The sequence below is a fragment of the Pseudophryne corroboree genome, chromosome 3 (assembly GCF_028390025.1).
Source record: "Pseudophryne corroboree isolate aPseCor3 chromosome 3, aPseCor3.hap2, whole genome shotgun sequence".
In the NCBI taxonomy this organism is placed as follows: Eukaryota; Metazoa; Chordata; class Amphibia; order Anura; family Myobatrachidae; genus Pseudophryne; species Pseudophryne corroboree.
Window position 1 is genome coordinate 436,487,679 of NC_086446.1, and position 24,865 is coordinate 436,512,543.

General features: G+C 46.8%; 1 protein-coding gene across 1 annotated transcript in view; it reads left to right on the forward strand.

Annotated features, from left to right (window-relative positions):
- MFSD11 (major facilitator superfamily domain containing 11) overlaps positions 1-24,865 on the forward strand; it is a 162,755-nt gene that overhangs the window by 60,245 nt on the left and 77,645 nt on the right. The window contains exon 8 of the mRNA XM_063960439.1: positions 6,437-6,584. Within this exon, the coding sequence (XP_063816509.1) occupies positions 6,437-6,584 (148 nt within the window). The remainder of the gene's footprint in view (positions 1-6,436; positions 6,585-24,865) is intronic.

Below are 24,865 nucleotides of genomic sequence, written 5' to 3' on the forward strand. Positions count from 1 at the left end.
CTGGGGAGCCCATCGAGCACCCCGTCAGTTGTTTATAAAACCTGCCATTAAATAAGAAAAAATTGTGTGTCAGTGTATAGGCCAAAAGCTCAATAAATAGATCCACATCAGGACCTGTGTATAACCGGTTAGCCGAAATTAGCCGCCTAACAGCCTCTAACCCAGCGTCGTGCGGGATACATGTGTAGAGGCTGGTGACGTCTATTGTCACCATGGTTATATCATTAGGGAGCGGACCCAAACTGGCCAATCTATCCAACAACATCTTAGTATCTTTTAAGTATGTAAAAGTATCCTGGATGCATGGCTGTAAGTACGCATCCAAGAATATTGCAATTGGCTCGCACAGAGACCCCCGGGCAGAGATGATAGGTCTCCCCGGAGGTCTCTGTGCGTCCTTGTGGATCTTAGGAAGGGTATAGAACAGGGGGACCACCGGCCACTTTGTGGACAATTTATCACTGATTACCTGAGATAATAACCCCTCACTGACAGCATTTTTCAACAAAAGGTCAAGCTCCTGTTTGAACCCAGGAGTGGGGTCTTTGTCCAATCGGCAATATGTATTTCCATCGCTTAGTAACCTGTCACACTCCGCCGCGTATGTGGACGTGTCCTGGATGACAATAGAGCCGCCCTTATCTGCGGCTCTCAGGACGATATCAGTCCTCTGTTGTAAGTTCCTTAGCGCTTGTCGTTCGTCACTAGCCAAATTATGCTTGACCCCTGGCGTTTTATGCCCACTGGTGTGTGTGTGTGTGTGTGTGTGTGTGTGTGTGTATATATATATATAATATATATATTATATATGAATATGAGATAGAAAAAGAGATTTCTCTGTCCCCTCTCCTCATCAACCTGGTATACACTTCCACCGGTATAACTATGTAATTTGAATCCAGCACATCTATGAAGACGTCATGTAGTCTCAAATTTGGGTATCGTATCACTCTATAATTCTTATTGCTAGCGCTGTACCTGGGATCAATCACTAAGATGTACTCCAGTCTGTACTGTCTATAATGACCTTTGTTCCCACAGATTCCTTCAATACAGGCATCTGACTGAGTGTCCATTTGTCTACTGTCAAGTCTGTTTTCTCCACCCAGCTGCCTTTAGCTACAATGAATAGGGAAGTGTTTGAGCCTCAGCAGAATCTGATTAGACAATAGAAGATAATTCAAGGTATGTTCAATCCCTTCACTTTATGTTCCAGTGCAAAATTCTGATTCTGTACACACACATGGACGCCTGTGAGGCGGTTCTAGTTTCCTGATGCACTCCCGGACTTTAACCTTTCGATTACAGGTGTTCTGCGGGAGTTTTTTCTGCTTAAGCACATACAGTGTTTAAGCGTACCTTACACCAGAACTGCCCTGGTTCGGAAGGCTGCAAAGAGCAGTTTATTTTTTATTTGTCCTTAGTAGCTGGTTTACTGGTAAGATTGAGGAGTATAAGGGAAAGGAGATTTGACACTTTGTCATTTGATGTCATGCTATTGCCTTCCAATGTATCTTTACAAAAAACATTACAAATCTGTATAAGTCAGTGTATATATATATATATATATATATATATGTCTATCTCCTATTCCTGCAGGTTAGGGAGAACGGAGAATGTTGATCCGGTCTCCTCCCCTGTTTATGGATGGAACACTAAGCTGTGGTAGTTTTCCTTCTCCTGTCCAGCAAGGAGGTTCATCTAGACCACCTTTTTGTCAAACATCTGGATAGGTGTATGTATTTGTATCTATATCTATCTATCTTGCCTCCCATCTCATCTAAAAAGGACAGGATGAGGAAGGCCTACACGTTTATGGGTAACAATTGTTTACAGGCCGGTTCAGCTACCTGGCTTCTCTCCGCATCAGCTTCCAGTCGGTTCATGTAAAGGGTCCCGAGTCTTAAGGCACTACTTTGGACTCCAAGTCTTCGGCTAACAGATTGATGCTTTTGTTTACAAAAGTTTTCAGGAACACCACACGGTGTTTGGTCCTGTATTTAGGTCTCAGTCTCTTCTGGAACTGAGAGGATATATACCAGTTTGGACTTGGTGTAGGAAGATTTCGTTATGTCTTTGGTTTTTTTCTCTTGGTTACCTTCAGACAGATTCTTCTTCAGTTACTTGAGTTGTAGTCCTCTGGTCATTTTCCTGATTTTAATATTTTCTACTTGATGCCCCGAGACTCAGGTGGCGTCATTTGGGGTCACAATAACTAATCATTTGTGACCTCGAATTAGAGGTTTCATCCCTTACTAGGATGATCTATTACTGTAGACATATTATGGAGAAAGAATTGATTAATGCTTCTGTTTACACAGTATATCTGAGGGACGGTTTCCTTGAGTCTCAGTGAAGACAGAGACTTTAGTCAGAGAGTGTAGGCTCCATTGGATACTCTCCTAGATCGTACAAAATTTTCTTGCCGAGTCCTCTCCTCAGTTAGTGTTCTCTCCTTCTGGGAGCGTTGGTTGGCCTTAAATAGGACTTCCAGTACAACTCTGTGTCTTCGGACCAGTGCAAGTATTCACTTAGAATTCTGCTCAGCACATCGACGTCCTGGACCCATAACTGCTGGAAAGGTCTTGGGTCACATCTTTTCTCCTTGGGAGTGGATTACTTAAGTCCAGTCAGACTGCACTACTGTCTTAGGCTGTTTATGCTCTGTTTTTCTATTGTAGCATGCTTCTAACAGCAAGGAGTCAACATATTGTGCTCCACCTTATTATTATTATTAATATGACATTTTATTTATAAGGCGCCACAAGTGTTTCGCAGCGCCGTACAAAGGACAGTACAGGGGGACAAAACTTAGCATTATTGTAAAAAAATAACAAAAATAGAGTACAGGTTTAAAAAGAGCACCACAATTTTCAAAACATAATACTTTCTATCCACAGGACATCTGATCGACCATAGTCCTTGCTACAGACGTTTTCCTAGGGTCCTTTTATCTGCTCTAGTGGGGGTTACAACAGGGACGATCTTGTCTACTACGTGGGTATGCCAATTAGTTTGTGTATTAACTGACCTTTCTACTCTTTCCCTGTTTTTTCATGCAGTGGCAACAATACACCCTACTTATGGACAAATTGGAAGGTTGCCCCTGCGTTCACCTACATTTGACAGATTGGCTGTTTCGGGTGTTGTGATGGAATGCGGAGAACTCTGATGGCTCTACATGTTGGATCTCTTATTTTACGCATCGTACGCTGCAGTTTTCTGTGGCTGCATGCATCAAGATTCTATCGGAGGGCATATGTTGCCTTGTATGCATGGCAGATCACTACTGCTATTCTTAAGGTACACACTCATTGATGTTCTTCACTATGGCGCACCCTCAGTGAGTTGTTTGCCTTCAGCATTCCGCATTGACCCTTCGGAGCTCGATTGATATTGCAGTGTTGCAGTCCGTCTGACTAGCCTTTGCAGTCGGTATATTTTTCGGGCCCTTTTTTGTGGCTTTAGTCTTTGTGTAACCATGATGGTTCTCCCTTGTTTTCAATATCTGCATCACCAGACTTAACAGGCTGTCTGCTTCTCTAGCAGGGCTGTTGGTATGTTATCTATATCACATGCCAGATCTGTATCCTAGTTGTCTTGGTGGGTCTCTCTATCAGTTTGCCTCTGGGTCACACTGCATCTTAGGTTGACTGACATCTTTTTGTCACGCTCCGTTGTTCTCTCGGTTGCAACCTTGATTCACGGCTTGCCTTTGCAGTTTTCCGGAATTCTCAGCGCTCTCCCATCCGTTTGTGAAGCTTTTGGACGTCCCCATAGTACTGAACTCCAGCGTCCCCTATGGATGATAGAGAAAACAGGATTTTGGTACTTACCGGTAAATCCCTTTCCCTGAGTCAATAGGGGACGCTGGACGCCCATCCTGCTCTGCTCTGTTCCGTCGGTGTGGTTCTTCCACTGATTGTACCGGTGGTTCCGGGTGCCTAAGTGTCCTTTGGACCTGGTTGCAAGGTTTCTTTGCGTTACTGTCATTTTGTCATTCTCATTTGTATGTTTTTTCCGCAATCGTACATGGCTCTGTCGGTGCGGTGGCTACCTTCAGTGTCACAGGTCGGGGATTCTAATCCTGGGTGTGACTGCTAAAACATGTGTTATTTACAATGTATGACAATCTTATGGGTATAGAGATATATTGGTCTATATATTTCTATATCTCTCTACGCATGCACACTCATGTTCAAAGTATATCTGTGTGGTTCTGAGGTTCCTGTTTTTACAGAGATCTCTTTTTATGGTTGTCTTGCTTAACTCCTCCTCTGTTGGTCGGGTTGCCGTCTCTCCTCGGGCACAATTTCTTAACTGGTCTTGGGAGGGGTATAGAGGGGGAGGAACCAGTCACACACATTTAAAAATGTTAAAGTGCTGGCTCACCTGATCACCCCATCTATACCCCATAGTACTGAACTCCAGTGTCTCCTATGGACTCAGAGAATGGGATTTACCAGTAAGTACCAAAATCCTGTTTTTTCATTAAGGTAACTTTTAGACCTAATTGACTGCAAATTGCATCACACAAGAGTCTTAAAAATATTGACAGTTCAGATCCCTGGAAAGTTGGTTCAGTTCCTCAATAGCACAATCTTTCCCACACATGCAGAGTTTTATAGCCATTTATTATGGCAAACCTATTTTTTATAGCAGCATATGGTAAAATAATGTTTGCTGTGATATACTGCTGAAAAAAAACAAATTCCATAAAATTTTATACTGTAACAGGTGGCTAATATTAAAACATACCACCATATCAACCGTTTATATTACTGGATGCCGAGAGCCTAATAAAACCAAACAACACATAATACTGTCTACTAGGATTATACTAGTTTCATCTTAAGTGTAATAAACAAACTTTTAGGGTGTGTGTGTGTGTGGTTAATACATCTGTGCCATGTGTAACTCCAATTAATTTAACAAACAAGAAGACTTCATCTACAATAGTGGCTAAATCTATTCTTGACACTCTCTATATAATAACTAAAAGGAATCATTGTACAATGTGTCCTTTAATGCTGTATATAAAATGATTCACGAGACCATTACAGTAATACAAAGAATGTATTCTAATAAATCAACATAATATAAATGCATATTACAGCACATATTAAGAAATTTAGTTGTGTTTAACATAAACAATAAACCTAAATGCAGACTCTGCAAATACATTGTAAACTACAACTATGTATTTAAGAATTTGAGTGCTGGGTGCACATTGGACGATGTTCTAGCAAATGTTCTAGCAAATGTACAATATATGGTTTGCAGAGTGCATGTGTAAACACAATATGTCTTTGAACAATGTTATTCAGACATATCGCGTTGGCCCTGCTACACAGCCAATGACTGACATCCTGACTGGGTAGGCAAGAAATGCCTGCCCAGCTATGATGTCAGCGTAGACACATCGAGCAGCCAATCGGTAAGTGTGTATGCTTACCAGAATCGGCCTCTCTATTGGTGTATACGGGAGTCTGCAGACAAGTTGGGTAGTGTGTACCCAGCCTAATAGAGACCACAAATTTCACAGCATATTCACAACAAAATATAGGGAAAGATAGAACTGGCTAGTGTATAATAATTTAAAGTGTTAATAGGTACACAGTATTACTGGGAGAATCTGTGTTTTTTTAATAATCGCGATTCTTGTCTTTTATGTACTATATTATTACTTTGGTAATACTAGTTTTTTTTTAAATCTATTTTTCCTTATCTATCCTCACAAGAGTCATTGATTTTATTTAAAATTAAAAGTTATGTTTTTATTTGTGCATTGCAAAAAAAAACCCCAAAACATCCTCTCCCTCTGTTAGAGATTCATAGGGGGGAATTCAAATGTTTGAAAAGTCGTTTGGGTGTCTGTTTTTTCCTGTCTATTAGATAGGAAAAAACAGACTCCCAACTGACTTTTCAAACATTTGAATCTCCCCCATAGAATCTTGATGGCAGATAAGAACCACTTGGCCCATCCAGTCTGCCTGTGTACACGCACACACTAAAGGGGGGTACTCACGGAGCGATCGCTGCTTAAAATCTAAGCAATCTGACCAGATTGCTTAGATTTTAAGCAGCGATCACTCCGTGTGTACCCCTCATAGCGATGCGCAGACCCGCACATTGCTATCGCTGGGTGAAATGAGCCCCCCCCCCATCTCCTCCCGCACGCTCAGCACACATCGCGCTGTGCTGAGTGGGGGAGAGATGTGTGCTGAGCGGTTTGGTCAGCACACATCTCTCCCCATATCGTGCCATGAATATTTACACAGTAGTAATATTTGTCCGGAGCCAGATATGTTTAATTAGTGCCTCATTTGTTGCAGTGTTGAATTACTGCCAGTAATTTCACTGAAGTAGTGAAATATATAGGGCGGGTGTCCCCCAAAAATGTTGTTTTTAATATCTATTTTGTTTACTTAAATAGAAAGAGATCGCAGGACAGTGTTCATAGCGCTCACAGTCATCAGCTTGGTTGGGACAGTCCTGTTTTTTCTCATCAGGACTCCGACCTCAAACATTTCACAGCTAAACGAGGAGGAGGATGCAAGTTCTGATATTCTGGAAGAGAACCTGTGAGTGTATTATAATATATTACTGTTCTGCAGCCGTGGAGGGTCAGCTTTCCGTTAAATTTCATAATATGTGTACAACATAATTGAGGGGAAAATAAATCTGATGCATTTTCTAAGGCCAAAATCCTTCAATACCCTTGTTCTTTTATGATACATGACATTACCCACTGAAAGTAGCATTGCTACCACTACAATTTGTTCCCCTGCCTCTGGGATATATTTCAAAGCTCTGAGAGAGAAAAATTGTGACAAAGTTCCAGCCAGTCAGCTTCTGTCTTACATTTTACAGGCTGTTCTTAAAAAAAAGGCAGTTAGGAGCTGATTGGTTGGTTCTTTATCTCCCACAATTTTCTCTCTCTACAAACTTTGATAAATACCACCCTCGGAGAGAAACTCTGAAATATTGCCGTGATCTGACATTAGGAATAATGATTTAATCTTTATTCTTATGTTAGTAAGAAATTAATGAATATGTTTGTCACTCTTAATCATCTAGTCAGTATCCTCTAGTCATTTCTTATGGCATTACTCTAAGATATAGTGTTTCCACTCAATATGTTGTTACAGTACCAATGTTTATCCTATCTATGATTTTATTTCTCTGCTCTGAAAACAAATTTATGTTTATATAATAAGTGCATATTATTGCCTATTTAATTACCAATATCCTATGGTATTGTTCCATGATATAGTGACCTAAATTAGTACGTATCCATTTAACATGTTGTAATAGCAGCCTCTTTGTCATTGACACATACAGCCCAGAATATCTTTTTTAGGCGGTATGGGAGGAGGGCACGCCAGGCTGTGTTGAAAGCAAGCGCCTGGCACAACACGTGTCATCACAGCCTACTTCCGGGTTCCCATGCAGCGCTCGTGGGAGCCGGCTTCAGGGGAGACCACATTTGACAGGGATATTTCCTGCTGCACCAACACGTTCACATGGGCTACCCTTTTCCACACAGGTATTTCTTACTGGATAATTGGTAAGATCATACCTTGCAATGTAATACTACAACAGGGGTGACTAGCAGACCTCTCCAACAGCAGAAGTGTACCTTTTCTGCCTTCTCTCAGCACTGATATCACTGCCCTAGTCTGTTCACTGCTTAGGAACACAGACTGACAGCAGAGGCATGGAGCCATCACTGTGTCAGGCTATCTTTTTCTCCACTCCAATTCACATCGTTATGTGGGATATTTAATCCTGGCAGACTGACCAAATTGGTGGTGATACATAACTTTTAATTATCGTTTGTAATGTGTCTATATCACCAAGTTGATGGTGTGGCCTCTATGAGTTTGGCATATGTTTCATGTGTGTAGGATCTTTTCTTTCTTATTTTGCCAGGGGCTGCACTAACTAATTTACACTTTTCTATCATTTGCAGAAATAATTCCCTATTTCTCGAACGTCCTAGTGGATGCTGGGGACTCCGTAAGGACCATGGGGAATAGACGGGCTCCGCAGGAGACAGGGCACTTTAAGAAAGAATTAGGATACTGGTGTGCACTGGCTCCTCCCTCTATGTCCCTCCTCCAGACCTCAGTTTGAATCTGTGCCCGGACGAGCTGGGTGCACCTTAGTGAGCTCTCCTGAGCTTGCTAAATAGAAAGTATTTTGTTAGGATTTTTTATTTTCAGAGAGATCTGCTGGCAACAGACTCTCTGCTACGTGGGACTGAGGAGAGAGATGCAGCCCTACTCACTAGAAGATAGGTCCTGCTTCTTAGGCTACTGGACACCATTAGCTCCAGAGGGATCGTACACAGGAACGCACGCTTGGTCGTCCGATCCCGGAGCCGCGCCGCCGTCCCCCTCGCAGAGCCAGAAGACAGAAGCCGGCGTGAGAAGCAAGAAGACTTCGAAATCGGCGGCAGAAGACTCCAGTCCTCATCTGAGGTAGCGCACAGCACTGCAGCTGTGCGCCATTGCTCCCACACTAAACCCACACACTCCGGTCACTGTAGGGTGCAGGGCGCAGGGGGGGGGCGCCCTGGGCAGCAATTGGGAACCTCATGGCAAAAAGCAGCATATATACAGTTGGGTAATGTATATATGCATGAGCCCACGCCATTATTTTACACAAACGCGGGACAGAAGCCCGCCGCTGAGGGGGCGTGGCTTCTTCCTCAGCACTCACCAGCGCCATTTTTTCTCCACAGCTCCGCTGAGAGGAAGCTCCCCAGGCTCTCCCCTGCAGAATCACGGTAGAAAGAGGGTGAAAAGAGAGGGGGGGCACATAAATTTGGCACAAAAACTGATATACAGCAGCTACTTGGTTAACACTAAGTTACTGTGTGATTCCTGGGTCATATAGCGCTGGGGTGTGTGCTGGCATACTCTCTCTCTGTCTCTCCAAAAGGCCTTGTGGGGGAACTGTCTTCTAATAGAGCATCCCCTGTGTGTGTGGTGTGTCGGTACGCTTGTGTCGGCATGTTTGACGAGGAAGGCTATGTGGAAACAGAGCGGGTACAAATGAATGTGGGGTCGGCGCCGACACCCGATTGGATGGATATGTGGAAGGTTTTAAATGCTAATGCTAATTCCTTGCATAAAAGGTTGGATAAAGCTGAAGCCTTGGGACAGTCAGGGTCTCAACCCATGCCTGATCCTACAGCGCAGAGGCCGTTGCCACTATCCCAAATTGTTGACACAGATATCGACACTGATACTGACTCCAGTGTCGATGGCGATGATGCAGAGTTGCAGCCTAAAATGGCTAAAGCCATCCGCTACATGATTATAGCAATGAAAGATGTGTTACACATCACAGAGGAAACCCCAGTCCCTGACAAGAGGGTTTATATGTATGGGGAAAAAAGGCAAGAGGTGACCTTTCCCCCTTCACATGAGTTAAATGAGATATGTGAAAAGGCTTGGGAATCTCCAGATAGGAAACTGCAGATTTCCAAACGGATGCTTATGGCGTATCCTTTCCTGCCAACGGAGAGGTTACGCTGGGAATCCGCCCCTAGGGTAGACAAAGCTTTAACACGCTTATCCAAGAGGGTAGCCCTGCCGTCACATGATAAGGCCACCCTAAAAGATGCTGCAGATAGAAAGCAGGAGGGTATCCTGAAATCCATTTATACACATTCAGGTACCCTGCTAAGGCCGGCAATTGCGTCGGCCTGGATGTGTAGTGCTGTAGCAGCATGGACAGATACCTTATCGGAGGAACTTGATACCTTGGACAAGGATACTATAATACTGACCCTGGGGCATATAAAAGACGCTGTCCTATATATGAGAGATGCCCAAAGAGACATTAGCCTACTGGGCTCTAGAATAAATGCTATGTCGATTTCTGCCAGAAGGGTCCTGTGGACTTGGCAATGGACAGGCGATGCCGACTCAAAAAAGCACATGGAGGTTTTACCTTATAAGGGTGAGGAATTGTTTGGGGACGGTCTCTCGGACCTGGTCTCCACAGCTACGGCTGGAAAGTCAAATTTTTTGCCATATATTCCCTCACCGAGGTGCGTCCTTTCTTGCCAGAGGCAGGGGTAGAGGAAAGAAGCTGCACAATACAGCTAGTTCCCAGGAACAGAAGTCCTCCCCGGCTTCCACTAAATCCACCGCATGACGCTGGGGCTCCACAGGCGGAGCCAGGCCCGGTGGGGGCGCGTCTCCGAAATTTCAGCCACAAGTGGGTTCACTCACAGGTGGATCCCTGGGCTATAGAGATTGTGTCTCAGGGATACAAGCTGGAATTCGAGGTGATGCCCCCTCACCGTTACCTCAAATCGGCCCTGCCAACTTCCCCCATAGAGAGGGAAATAGTGTTAGCTGCAATTCACAAATTGTATCTCCAGCAAGTGGTGGTAAAGGTTCCCCTCCTTCAGCAGGGAAGGGGTTGCTATTCGACAATGTTTGTGGTACCGAAACCGGACGGTTCGGTCAGACCCATATTGAATTTAAAATCCCTGAATATATACCTGAAAAGGTTCAAGTTCAAGATGGAATCGCTCAGAGCGGTCATCGCAAGCCTGGAGGAGGGGGATTTTATGGTGTCTCTGGACATAAAGGATGCTTACCTTCATGTCCCCATTTATCCACCTCATCAGCAGTACCTCAGATTTGTGGTACAGGATTGTCATTACCAATTCCAGACGTTGCCGTTTGGTCTATCCACGGCACCGAGAATATTTACCAAGGTAATGGCAGAAATGATGGTGCTCCTGCGAAAGCAAGGAGTCACAATTATCCCATACTTAGACGATCTCCTCATAAAGGCGAGGTCCAGAGAGCAGTTGCTGATCAGTGTAGCACACTCTCGGGAAGTGTTACAACAGCACGGCTGGATTCTGAATATTCCAAAGTCGCAGCTGATTCCTACGACGCGTCTGCCCTTCCTGGGCATGATTCTGGACACAGACCAGAAAAAGGTTTTTCTCCCGACGGAGAAGGCGCAGGAACTCATGACACTGGTCAGAGACCTCTTAAAACCAAAACAGGTGTCGGTGCATCACTGCACGAGAGTCCTGGGAAAGATGGTGGCGTCATACGAGGCCATTCCCTTCGGCAGGTTTCATGCGAGGACCTTTCAATGGGATCTGTTGGACAAGTGGTCCGGATCGCATCTACAGATGCATCGGCTGATCACCCTATCTCCCAGGGCCAGGGTGTCTCTTCTGTGGTGGCTGCAGAGTGCTCACCTTCTCGAGGGCCGCAGATTTGGCATTCAGGACTGGGTCCTGGTGACCACGGATGCAAGCCTCCGAGGGTGGGGGGCAGTCGCACAGGGAAGAAATTTCCAGGGTCTGTGGTCAAGTCAGGAGACTTGCCTTCACATCAACATCCTGGAACTAAGGGCCATATACAACGCCCTAAGTCAAGCGGAGACCTTGCTTCGCGACCAATCGGTGCTGATTCAATCAGACAACATCACTGCAGTGGCTCATGTAAACCGCCAAGGTGGCACAAGGAGCAGGGTGGCGATGGCGGAAGCCACCAGAATTCTTCGATGGGCGGAGAATCACGTACGAGCACTGTCAGCAGTGTTCATTCCGGGAGTGGACAACTGGGAAGCAGACTTCCTCAGCAGGCACGACCTCCACCCGGGAGAGTGGGGAATTCATCAGGAAGTCTTCACGCAGATTGCAAGGCGATGGGAACTGCCACAGGTGGACATGATGGCGTCCCGCCTCAACAAAAAGCTACAGAGGTATTGCGCCATGTCAAGAGACCCTCAGGCGATAGCTGTAGACGCACTGGTGACACCGTGGGTGTTCCAGTCGGTTTATGTGTTTCCTCCTCTTCCTCTCATACCCAAGGTGCTGAGAATCATAAGAAAAAGAGGAGCGAGAACAATACTCATTGTTCCGGATTGGCCAAGAAGGACTCGGTATCCAGAGCTACAAGAAATGCTCACAGAGGACCCATGGCCTCTGCCTCTAAGGCAGGATCTGTTGCAGCAGGGGCCCTGTCTGTTCCAATACTTACCGCGGCTGCGTTTGACGGCATGGCGGTTGAAAGTCGGATCCTAGCAGAAAAAGACAACGTGGTGTTGAGTTTCCTGAAATTAAACTGGTTTGAGCCACTTAAAACTGTGGAGTTAAAATATATCACGTGGAAGGTGGTCATGCTATTAGCCTTGGCTTCGGCTAGGCGTGTGTCAGAATTGGCGGCTTTGTCACATAAAAGCCCCTATCTGGTTTTCCATATGGACAGGGCAGAATTGCGGACTCGTCCACAATTTCTGCCAAAAGTGGTGTCATCTTTTCATATGAACCAACCTATTGTGGTGCCTGTGGCTACTCGTGACTTGGAGGATTCCGAGTTACTAGATGTAGTGAGGGCTTTGAAGGTTTATGTAGCCAGAATGGCTAGAGTCAGGAAAACTGAGTCGCTGTTTATCCTGTATGCATCCAACAAGCTGGGTGCTCCTGCTTCAAAGCAAACTATTGCTCGCTGGATCTGTAACACGATTCAGCAGGCTCATTCTGCGGCTGGCTTGCCGCTTCCAAAATCAGTAAAAGCCCATTCCACTAGGAAGGTGGGCTCTTCTTGGGCGGCTGCCCGAGGGGTCTCGGCATTACAGCTTTGCCGAGCGGCTACTTGGTCAGGTTCAAACACCTTTGCAAAGTTCTACAAGTTTGATACCCTGGCTGAGGAGGACCTTGTGTTTGCTCATTCGGTGCTGCAGAGTCATCCGCACTCTCCCGCCCGTTTGGGAGCTTTGGTATAATTCCCATGGTCCTTACGGAGTCCCCAGCATCCACTAGGACGTTAGAGAAAATAAGATTTTACTTACCGGTAAATCTATTTCTCGTAGTCCGTAGTGGATGCTGGGCGCCGGTCCCAAGTGCGGACTTCTTCTGCAATACTTGTATATATTTATTGCTTAAATAAGGGTTATGTTATGGTTGCATCAGGGTTATCTGATGCTCTGTTGTTGTTCATGCTGTTAACTGGGTAAGTTTATCACGAGTTATACGGTGTGATTGGTGTGGCTGGTATGAGTCTTACCCTGGATTCCAAAATCCTTTCCTTGTACGGTCAGCTCTTCCGGGCACAGTTTCCTTAACTGAGGTCTGGAGGAGGGACATAGAGGGAGGTGCCAGTGCACACCAGTATCCTAATTCTTTCTTAAAGTGCCCTGTCTCCTGTGGAGCCCGTCTATTCCCCATGGTCCTTACGGAGTCCCCAGCATCCACTACGGACTACGAGAAATAGATTTACCGGTAAGTAAAATCTTATTTTAAATCGACACCTATTATGTGATATTAATTCATATGTACCAATTCATATGCTACCTACTGTAGCAATACCCCCTACACCTCTTTTTTACGGAGATTACAGATGATATTTTCATTGTCATTTATTGAATATATTTATATCTATGTCAATTAGCCCTAAATATTTTATTCTATTTCACGCCTTTAAAAAGATATGAACAAGTTTGAAATTATTGATAACTAATTACATGTTTTGTTTTATACATCTCTTTGAGCGTTTTTTTTTTGCAATTTTAAACATTCATTAAAAGTTGTTTTAAGTAATTATCGTAAGAAGAGTGCACCTCAAAGGAGCCTATGTTTGATTCACAATCTGTGAATCCCCCCTTACCAACAACTTACCACGAACATCCATAAAGTGAAATTACTCTACTGCAATTTTAAAATAAAACGATTTGTGAAATATTACGTCAAGTAAGAAATGGAAACCAGGTACATATTATAGCATTGTCCATGATGTGGTGCATCGGCACAAAATGGAAATCAGTGGTAAATAAAACTAAACACACACGGGCACGCCTCAACATAGACACCTAGATAATGCATTTGCATCTGTGTGCATATTATAATGAATGGCTATTGAATACTTATTCACTTGCACAGGTTTTTTATCATATATTGTTTTGTAAAAGGGTGACCTTTGGGAGGTTCTTGAGGTGTTTCTTTTGTATAATGTTTTTTTTTCTTTCTTTATTGCGGAGCAAGTATAAAGATAAACCTGTGTAAATGAAATATACTGAACTTAACTATTCAGTTATAGATGGTCGACATTTCCGTACTTTCAAAGGGACCCCCCCCCCCCATCAGAATACGTTGTATACAAAGTATACACAAATACCCATTGTGTTGTAACTTGAATTGGAAATAGGGGCTTTATCTACTAATATCTAAAATAAAACACATCTAGGTGGCTATACCTGCCTTCTAATGTCTCTATCTAGGTAAATATGTATGAGGCTTATCTGAATGAAACAATGTTATATGGGGTGTTTCCTGAAATCCTGCTGGGTAAAAGTGAACTGATATTACATTTTTGCTGTCACTGATCCCTTTCTGTTAACCATTGCAATTATGAATCTAAGGGTATGCAATATGCTATTTATTACACCTGCTCATACATGTGTTTTTATATTTGTTGTATTCTTGTATTTTGTGAATGTTAAAAGATAGATAAAATTCATATATAAAAATATATATCTCCAATTTCTTTGAACAAAATTAATCTGTATAAGTTTAGTCTAAGGTTGGTAGTGTCTTTACGTCTACTGTTTCTAGAAGCATCTTAGTGCTGTTTTTTATGTATATATCTCCAAATAGTTGTCTGAAAGGGACTCTGGCCCCAATGCAGCATGAGTTGTAGTTTTGTAAGAAATCGCAAAACTACAACTCTCCTATCTAGCATGCGGGGGGCCACCTAGAACAGGGCAAGGCCACCCCACATGCCGAGTTCTGGATCCCCGTTAAAATGCGAAGCGCTGGCATGTTTAGGGTAGCCCCCTGCCTGTGCAGCCTAGCTGTGAAGGCAGTCACAGTGCCGCCATGTTTTGGGTTGCAGCAGCTGCGAATGACGTCATGCAACCGCCGCAGCCCGCCACACAAACGGTCTGGACATGCCTTTGTTATCCGGACCAGGCCCACCTCCCAATGCCGCGCGATTCCCATCCCCACGCCACGCCCCCCCCCGCCAGGATTTAGACTGTGATTGCAATCTAAGTCCTCGTGCGTGCATGCATGCAGCAATTCAGAATTGCAGAAACTGCCAAATAGCGATTTCCACAATTCACCAATTCATGCTGGATCGGGCCCTCAGTCTGTTTGCAGTTGTACTTCTTTCCTTCCTGTTTTCCATAGAGGAATGCAAACCACTTTCTAGTATGGAGGTCTTGTGTGACCAATTTACTGCAGTTTCACAACACGTTTCTTCAAGATGAAGCTGGACTTCATGGGGGGATTACTAAAGATATGTGTTCCTGGGGAATATCTATAGTGGTACCTTAGGTTGTTTATGCTGTTAAGAAACAAAATAAAGTTTAATTTGGCAAGAAAAAAAAAATCATGCAAAATAATACCCTAGATTAGTTATACGGACTGTATAATAACCTACTGCAGGCCAATATCCTTTAGTCTAAATTTGTATTCTAGGAATCCCTTATTCTGCTAGTTCTGTACGTCTTGTTTGATGACAGAAAGGGGCACTGTTAAAAGTTGGATTAAAATGGATTACCTTACATGTAGTGTATGCAGTAATGACCAGGGCCGTAACTAGGTGTGTGCTGGCGGTGCCTTGCAAACAGCGCATATGCACTGTGGTGGCCGTACTGGCGGCAACACCCGTAGTTCCGGTGTTACAGTGATGTGCAGCTGCGGGCCCGATCCCACCCCATCCCCACTGCCGGAGCCCAGACACGCCCTCCACCTGACGGGAGGTTAAACTGATCCGCGGACAACACTGCCTAATCTACCCCCCACCCCCACTGCCGCCGGAGTGTACAGTGAGCCGCTCGGACTAAAATGCCCAATCACCGCCGCCAGAGTTACAGTGAGTGAATGCAGCTGGACAACCCCCTTCCCTTCCGGATACACTACAGTGAGCCGCGGGCTCACTGTCCTGCAGGGAAGGGAGTTGTCGGCGCTCAATGTAACTCAGGCAGGACAGGGGTGATGGGGAGCGGGATCGGCCATTACAGTCCGCGTGGCTCACTGCATACTCCGGCGGCAGTGGGGGCCCATACGCGCACGCAGGGGGGTTTCCGAGTACTTTGAACCCCCCGTGCGTCGATCGATCGTTACTAATGACTGATGTTTCCCTCGATGGAGGAACTTCAGGAAACGCTGCAGGACAGTCTCTGTGTGTAAAGCGCAGCAGCAGCGCAGCCTCATTATAGTTACGTGGATGGAGGCTGGGCTAACTGAATGTAGGTGGAGCTGCAGAATCACTTTCTCACCCGGGCCAGCTCCTCACAGGCAGTTCCCATGGGCCTTTGAGACAGAGCTGGCCGGGTGAGGAAGTGATGCTGATCGGGTGAGTGCTCACTGTATTTCCTACCCATGGTCTGTCTGTGTGTGTGTCTCTCTCTCTCTCTCTCTCTCTCTCTCTCCTTCCCCATGTGTCCCCCCCCTCTCTCTCTCTCTCTCTCTCCCCATGTGTCTCTCTCTCCCTGTTTCTGTTTCTCTCCATGTCTCCCTCCCTCCCCATGTCTGTCTGTCTGTCTGTCTCTCTCACCCTGTGTCTGTCTCTACATGTCTCTCCCAGTGTCTCTCTCTCCATGTCTCTCTCCCTCCTTATATTTCTCTCTCTCTCTCTCTCTCTGTCGGTCTCTGAGTCCTTTCTTATGTCAGTCTCTCCATGTCCATTTCTCTCTCCCTGTGTCTGTCTCTCCATGTCTCTGGCCCTCCCTGTGTCTGGCTCGCCCTCCCTGTGTCTGGCTCGCCCTCCCTGTGTCTGGCTCGCCCTCCCTCCCCATGTCTGTGTCTCGCCCTCCCTCTCCATGTCTGTGTCTCGCCCTCCCTCCTCCTCCCTCTCCATGTCTGTGTCTCGCCCTCCCTCCTCCTCCCTCTCCATGTCTGTGTCTCGCCCTCCCTCCTCCTCCCTCTCCATGTCTGTGTCTCGCCCTCCCTCCTCCTCCCTCTCCATGTCTGTGTCTCGCCCTCCCTCCTCCTCCCTCTCCATGTCTGTGTCTCGCCCTCCCTCCTCCTCCCTCTCCATGTCTGTGTCTCGCCCTCCCTCCTCCTCCCTCTCCATGTCTGTGTCTCGCCCTCCCTCCTCCTCCCTCCCCATGTCTGTGTCTCGCCCTCCCTCCTCCTCCCTCCCCATGTCTGTGTCTCGCCCTCCCTCCTCCTCCCTCCCCATGTCTGTGTCTCGCTCTCTTTCCCTGTATCTCTCTCTCTCCATTTTTGCCTCTCTCTCTGTCTGTCACTCACTCTATCCATAACTTTCTCTCTCTCTTTCCACGTCTGTCGCTCTCTCCGCATGTCTGCTGCTCTGTCTCCTTCCTTTCTCATGTCTCTGTCTCCCTCCCCATGTCTCCTTGGCTTTGTGTGTACAGTATATATCTCTTAAACACACACACACACACACACACACACACACACACACACACACACACTTGCAGTGGGTTGAAGGTTTCCATATATGTGTGCTCTCTCTATTTTTCTCTCTCTATCCCTCTCTTTCTCTGACGTCCTAGTGGATGCTGGGGACTCCGTAAGGACCATGGGGAATAGCGGCTCCGCAGGAGACTGGGCACAACTAAGAAAGATTTAGGACTACCTGGTGTGCACTGGCTCCTCCCTCTATGCCCCTCCTCCAGACCTCAGTTAGAATTTTGTGCCCGGCCGAGCTGGTTGCACACTAGGGGCGCTCCTGAGCTCTTAGAAAAGAAAGTATATTTAGGTTTTTTATTTTCAGTGAGATCTGCTGGCAACAGACTCACTGCTTCGAGGGACTGAGGGGAGAAGAAGCGAACCTACCTGCTTGCAGCTAGCTTGGGCTTCTTAGGCTACTGGACACCATTAGCTCCAGAGGGATCGAACACAGGCCCAGCCTCGGTCGTCCGGTCCCGGAGCCGCGCCGCCGTCCCCCTTGCAGAGCCAGAAGCAAGAAGAACGTCCAGAAAATCGGCAGCTGAAGACTCCGGTCTTCATTAAGGTAGCGCACAGCACTGCAGCTGTGCGCCATTGCTCCCCATGCACACCATACACACTCCGGTCACTGATGGGTGCAGGGCGCTGGGGGGGGCGCCCTGGGCTGCAATATAAATACCTTAACTTGGCAAAACAACACATAATATAGTCAGTAAGACTATATATGTGTAAAATCCCCTGCCATAAATATCCTGAAAAAAGCGGGAGAAGTCCGCCGTGAAGGGGGCGGGGCTATCTCCCTCAGCACACTGGCGCCATTTCCTCTCACAGCTCCGCTGGAAGGACGCTCCCCAGGCTCTTCCCTGCAGTTTGCAGGCTCAATAGGGTAAAAAAGAGAGGGGGGGCACTAAATTTAGGCGCAAATTGTGTATTATAGCAGCTATAGGGGAAAAATCACTGTGTATCCCTGTATTATATAGCGCTCTGGTGTGTGCTGGCATACTCTCTCTCTGTCTCCCCAAAGGACTTTGTGGGGTCCTGTCCTCAGTCAGAGCATTCCCTGTGTGTGTGCGGTGTGTCGGTACGGCTGTGTCGACATGTTTGATGAGGAGGCTTATGTGGAGGCGGAGCAGGTGCCGATAAATGTGAGGTCACCCCCTGCGGGGTAGACACCTGAATGGATGGACATGTGGAAGGAATTACGCGACAGTGTCAACTCCTTACATAAAAGGTTTGACGGCATAGCAGATGTGGGACAGCCGGCTGCTCAGCCCGTGCCTGCCCAGGCGTCTCAAAAGCCATCAGGGGCTCTAAAACGCCCACTACCTCAGATGGCAGACACAGATGTCGACACGGAGTCTGACTCCAGTGTCGACGACGATGAGACTAGTGCACATTCCAATAGAGCCATTCGTTATATGATTACGGCAATGAAAAATGTGTTGCACATTTCTGATATTACCCCAGGTACCACAAAAAAGGTTATTATGTTTGGGGAGAAAAAGCTACCAGTGGTTTTTCCCCCATCTGATGAATTAAATGAAGTGTGTGAAGAAGCGTGGGCTTCCCCAGATAAGAAACTGGTAATTTCTAAAAAGTTACTAATGGCGTACCCTTTCCCGCCAGAGGACAGGTCACGTTGGGAGACATCCCCTAGGGTGGATAAAGCGCTCACACGTCTGTCAAAAAAGGTGGCACTACCGTCTCCGGACACGGCCGCCCTAAAGGAGCCTGCGGATAGAAAGCAGGAAGCTATCCTGAAGTCTGTATATACACACTCAGGAATTATACTGAGACCGGCTATTGCTTCAGCATGGATGTGCAGTGCTGCAGCTGCGTGGTCAGATTCCCTGTCGGAAAACATTGATACCCTAGATAGGGACACTATATTGCTAACCGTAGAGCATATTAAAGACGCTGTCTTATACATGAGAGATGCACAGAGGGATATTTGCCGGCTGGCATCTAAAATAAACGCAATGTCCATTTCTGCCAGGAGAGGATTGTGGACTCGGCAGTGGACAGGAGATGCAGATTCTAAAAGGCACATGGAAGTTTTGCCTTACAAGGGTGAGGAGTTGTTTGGGGATGGTCTCTCGGACCTCGTTTCCACAGCGACAGCTGGGAAGTCAGCATTTTTACCCCATGTTCCCTCACAGCCAAAGAAAGCACCGTATTATCAGGTACAGTCCTTTCGGTCCCAGAAAGGCAAGCGGGTTAGAGGCGCGTCTTTTCTGCCCAGGGGCAGAGGTAGAGGGAAAAAGCTGCAACATACAGCCAGTTCCCAGGAACAAAAGTCCTCCCCCGCTTCCTGTAAGTCCACAGCATGACGCTGGGGCTCCACAGGCGGAGCCAGGTACGGTGGGGGCCCGTCTCAAGAACTTCAGCGACCAGTGGGCTCGCTCACGGGTGGATCCCTGGATTCTACAAGTAGTATCTCAGGGGTACAAGCTGGAATTCGAGACGTCTCCCCCTCGCCGTTTCCTCTAATCTGCCTTGCCGACAGCTCCCCCGGACAGGGAGGCAGTGCTGGAGGCGATTCACAAGCTGTTTTCTCAGCAGGTGATAATCAAGGTACCCCTCCTTCAACAAGGACGGGGTTACTATTCCACAATGTTTGTGGTACCGAAACCGGACGGTTCGGTGAGACCCATTTTAAATTTTAAATCCTTGAACACTTATATAAGAAGGTTCAAGTTCAAGATGGAATCGCTCAGGGCGGTGATTGCAAGCCTGGACGAGGGGGATTACATGGTATCACTGGACATCAAGGATGCTTACCTGCATGTCCCCATTTACTCTCCTCACCAGGAGTACCTCAGATTTGTGGTACAGGACTGTCATTACCAATTCCAGTCGTTGCCGTTTGGTCTGTCCACGGCACCAAGGGTATTTACCAAGGTAATGGCCGAAATGATGATACTCCTTCGAAAGAAGGGAGTTTTAATTATCCCGTACTTGGACGATCTCCTTATAAAAGCGAGGTCCAGGGAACAGTTGTTGATCGGAGTAGCACTAGCTCGGGAAGTGCTACAACAGCACGGCTGGATCCTGAATTTTCCAAAGTCGCAGCTGGTTCCTACAACGCGTCTACTGTTCCTGGGAATGGTTCGGGACACGGAACAGAAAAAAGTGTTTCTCCCGGAGGAGAAGGCCAAGGAGTTGTCATCTCTAGTCAGAGACCTCCTAAAACCAAAACAGGTGTCGGTGCACCACTGCACGCGAGTCCTGGGAAAGATGGGGGCTTCTTACGAAGCAATTCCTTTCGGAAGATTCCATGCAAGGATCTTTCAGTGGGATCTGTTGGACAAGTGGTCCGGATCGCATCTTCAGATGCATCGGCTGATAACCCTGTCTCCAAGGACCAGGGTGTCGCTGTTGTGGTGGCTGCAGAGTGCTCATCTTCTAGAGGTCCGCAGATTCGGCATACAGGACTGGATCCTGGTGACCACGGATGCCAGCCTTCGAGGTTGGGGGGCAGTCACACAGGGAAGAAACTTCCAAGGACTATGGACGAGTCAGGAGACTTCCCTACACATAAATATTCTGGAACTAAGGGCCATTTACAATGCTCTAAGTCAGGCAAGACCCCTGCTTCAACACCAGCCGGTGCTGATCCAGTCAGACAACATCACGGCGGTCGCCCATGTAAACCGTCAGGGCGGCACAAGAAGCAGGATGACGATGGCGGAAAATCACGTGATAGCACTGTCAGCAGTGTTCATCCCGGGAGTGGACAACTGGGAAGCAGACTTCCTCAGCAGGCACGACCTCCACCCGGGAGAGTGGGGACTTCATCCAGAAGTCTTCAAGCTGATTGTAAATCGCTGGGAACGGCCACAGGTGGACATGATGGCGTCCCGCCTCAACAAAAAGCTAAAAAGATATTGCGCCAGGTCAAGGGACCCTCAGGCGATAGCTGTGGACGCTCTAGTGACACCGTGGGTGTACCAGTCGGTTTATGTGTTCCCTCCTCTGCCTCTCATACCCAAGGTACTGAGAATAATAAGAAGGAGAGGAGTAAGAACTATACTTGTGGTTCCGGATTGGCCAAGAAGAGCTTGGTACCCAGAACTTCAAGAAATGATCTCAGAGGACCCATGGCCTCTGCCGCTCAGACAGGACCTGCTGCAGCAGGGACCCTGCCTGTTCCAAGACTTACCGCGGCTGCGTTTGACGGCATGGCGGTTGAACGCCGTGTCCTGAAGGAAAAGGGCATTCCGGAGGAAGTCATCCCTACGCTGATTAAAGCTAGGAAGGAGGTGACCGCAAACCATTATCACCGCATATGGCGAAAATATGTTGCGTGGTGTGAGGCCAGAAGGGCCCCAACGGAGGAATTTCAGCTGGGTCGATTTCTGCGTTTCCTACAGTCATGGGTGACTATGGGCCTCAAATTAGGTTCCATTAAGGTCCAGATTTCGGCTCTGTCGATTTTCTTCCAAAAAGAACTGGCTTCACTGCCTGAAGTTCAGACGTTTGTTAAGGGAGTGCTGCATATTCAGCCCCCTTTTGTGCCTCCAGTGGCACCTTGGGATCTCAACGTGGTGTTGAATTTCCTTAAGTCACATTGGTTTGAGCCACTTAAAACCGTGGAACTAAAATATCTCACGTGGAAAGTGGTCATGCTGTTGGCCTTGGCTTCGGCCAGGCGTGTGTCAGAATTGGCGGCTTTGTCATGTAAAAGCCCTTATCTGATTTTCCATATGGATAGGGCGGAATTGAGGACTTGTCCCCAATTTCTTCCTAAGGTGGTATCAGCTTTTCATTTGAACCAACCTATTGTGGTGCCTGCGGCTACTAAGGACTTGGAGGATTCCAAGTTGCTGGATGTAGTCAGGGCCCTGAAAATCTATGTTTCCAGGACGGCTGGAGTCAGGAAAACTGACTCGCTATTTATCCTGTATGCGCCCAACAAGCTGGGTGCTCCTGCTTCAAAGCAGTCTATTGCTCGCTGGATCTGTAGTACGATTCAACTTGCACATTCTGCGGCTGGACTGCCGCATCCTAAATCTGTAAAAGCCCATTCCACGAGGAAAGTGGGCTCTTCTTGGGCGGCTGCCCGAGGGGTCTCTGCTTTACAACTTTGCCGAGCTGCTACTTGGTCGGGTTCAAACACATTTGCTAAATTCTACAAGTTTGATACCCTGGCTGAGGAGGACCTTTAGTTTGCTCATTCGGTGCTGCAGAGTCATCCGCACTCTCCCGCCCGTTTGGGAGCTTTGGTATAATCCCCATGGTCCTGACGGAGTCCCCAGCATCCACTTAGGACGTTAGAGAAAATAAGAATTTACTCACCGGTAATTCTATTTCTCGTAGTCCGTAGTGGATGCTGGGCGCCCATCCCAAGTGCGTATTGTCTGCAATACTTGTATATAGTTATTGCCTAACTAAAGGGTTATTATTTGGAGCCATCTGTTTGAGAGGCTCAGTTGTTATTCATACTGTTCACTGGGTATAGTATCACGAGTTGTACGGTGTGATTGGTGTGGCTGGTATGAGTCTTACCCGGGATTCCAAATCCTTTCCTTATTGTCAGCTCTTCCGGGCACAGTTTCCTAACTAAGGTCTGGAGGAGGGGCACAGAGGGAGGAGCCAGTGCACACCAGGTAGTCCTAAATCTTTCTTAGTTGTGCCCAGTCTCCTGCGGAGCCGCTATTCCTCATGGTCCTTACGGAGTCCCCAGCATCCACTACGGACTACGAGAAATAGAATTACCGGTGAGTAAATTCTTATTATCTTTCTTCTATCTGTAACCCCCCCCTCCTAAAAATCCTTAATTTGCCCCTGTGGGGGAATCAGGCAGTATTGTCCGCGGCTCGGTTTAACCTCCCGTCGGGTAGAGAGCGTGTCTGGGCTCCGTCAGCGGGGATGGGGTGGTATCGGGCACAGCGCTGTAATACCAGAAGGGGACTCTCTGTCTGCAGTACTGTGTAAAAGTGGACTCTACCTGGAGTAATGTGTAAATTTGACTCTACCTGGCAAAATGTGTGACAGGTGCTCTACCTGCCGCAATGTGTAAAAGGGGGCTGTACCTAGTATAATCTGTGTAAGTGGCGCTACTGTGCAGCATAAATTGAATAATGGAGACTTCTGTACAGCGTAATATGAATTGGTATTATTTTGTGGCCATGCCCCTTCCTCGTGAAGCCACACCCTTGTATTTTTTGCACACGCCTATGGTGTGCACTGGCCCTGTTTTGTATATGATATGGGGAGGGGGGGGGGGGGGGCAAAGATGCTGTTTCTTGCACACAGCGCTAAAATGTCTAGTTACGGCACTGGTAATGACCATAATCCAGTTTTGTGTAGTGAGTGAACATCAGTGTCATCTCTGCTCTTCCTACATCCACCTTTTAGGATTTCTCCTGTACAGATGCAAAACCCTTGGAATGCTCTCATTCACCGAATTACATTTTTACACAGCGTCCTAGTCTTTAAATATACTCGTAAGACTCCTTATTGATGCAGTCTTAGCACCACTACTTCTAAACCCCCGTACACACGGGGGAGATGTGTGCTGAGTGATCTAGCACAGACTGCTCAGCGCTCCTTGCGATGTGTGCTGAGCGGGGGGCGGGGCGACGACCCAGTGGTGAAATGAGCAATCGCACTAGATTTGACAAATCTAGAGCCAACGATAGTAACTCAAGAGTCCGCACATCGCTGTCACCCCCACCCTACCCACGGCGAGATCCGTGCTTCATTTCTAAGCAATCTAGTCAGATTGCTCAGAATTTAAGCACGGATATCTCCGTGTGTATCACCCTTAGCTCTACAATCTTTTCGTTCCCCAACGTTGTTCCTCCTTCATCTTTGTTCCATCCAGATTTCCATTAACGGGGGTATACACGAAGAGATCCATGCTTAAATTCTAAGCAATCTGACTGGATTGCTTAGAAGTAAAGCACGGATCTCTCCGTGTGTGGGGCCGCGCATCGCTATCGCTATCACTGGTGTTAGATTGGCCTGCATGCAGGCACAATCTAGCAGGTCGCTCATTTCACCGCTGGGTGAAATGAATGCCCCACATCCACCCGCTCGCTCAGCACATATCTCGCTGTACTGAGCGGAGGAGAGATGTGTGCTGAGCGGTCTGTGCCAGATCGCTCAGCACACCTTTCTCCCCGTGTGTACAGGGCTTTAGAATGTAAGCTCTCTCAATCAGGGACTTCTATTGTCTCCCCTACGTAATTATAGAACTTGTGTGATGTAATCTTGTATACTTATACATTTATAAACTTGCCTGTAACTGTCTAATGTACTTAGGTAGTTTTGTGAAATGTTCTATCCCCTATGTATGTACTACTTAACCGTAGTAGAGCTATTTAAATAGAGAATAATCCTGTGAAAAGTTTGGTAGATCATTTCTTTTGACTAGTATACCGGAGACTCTAACAGAATCTACAGAGGCGGGGGTTTCGGCATTTCTGACATTTTGGGGGCAATTCAATT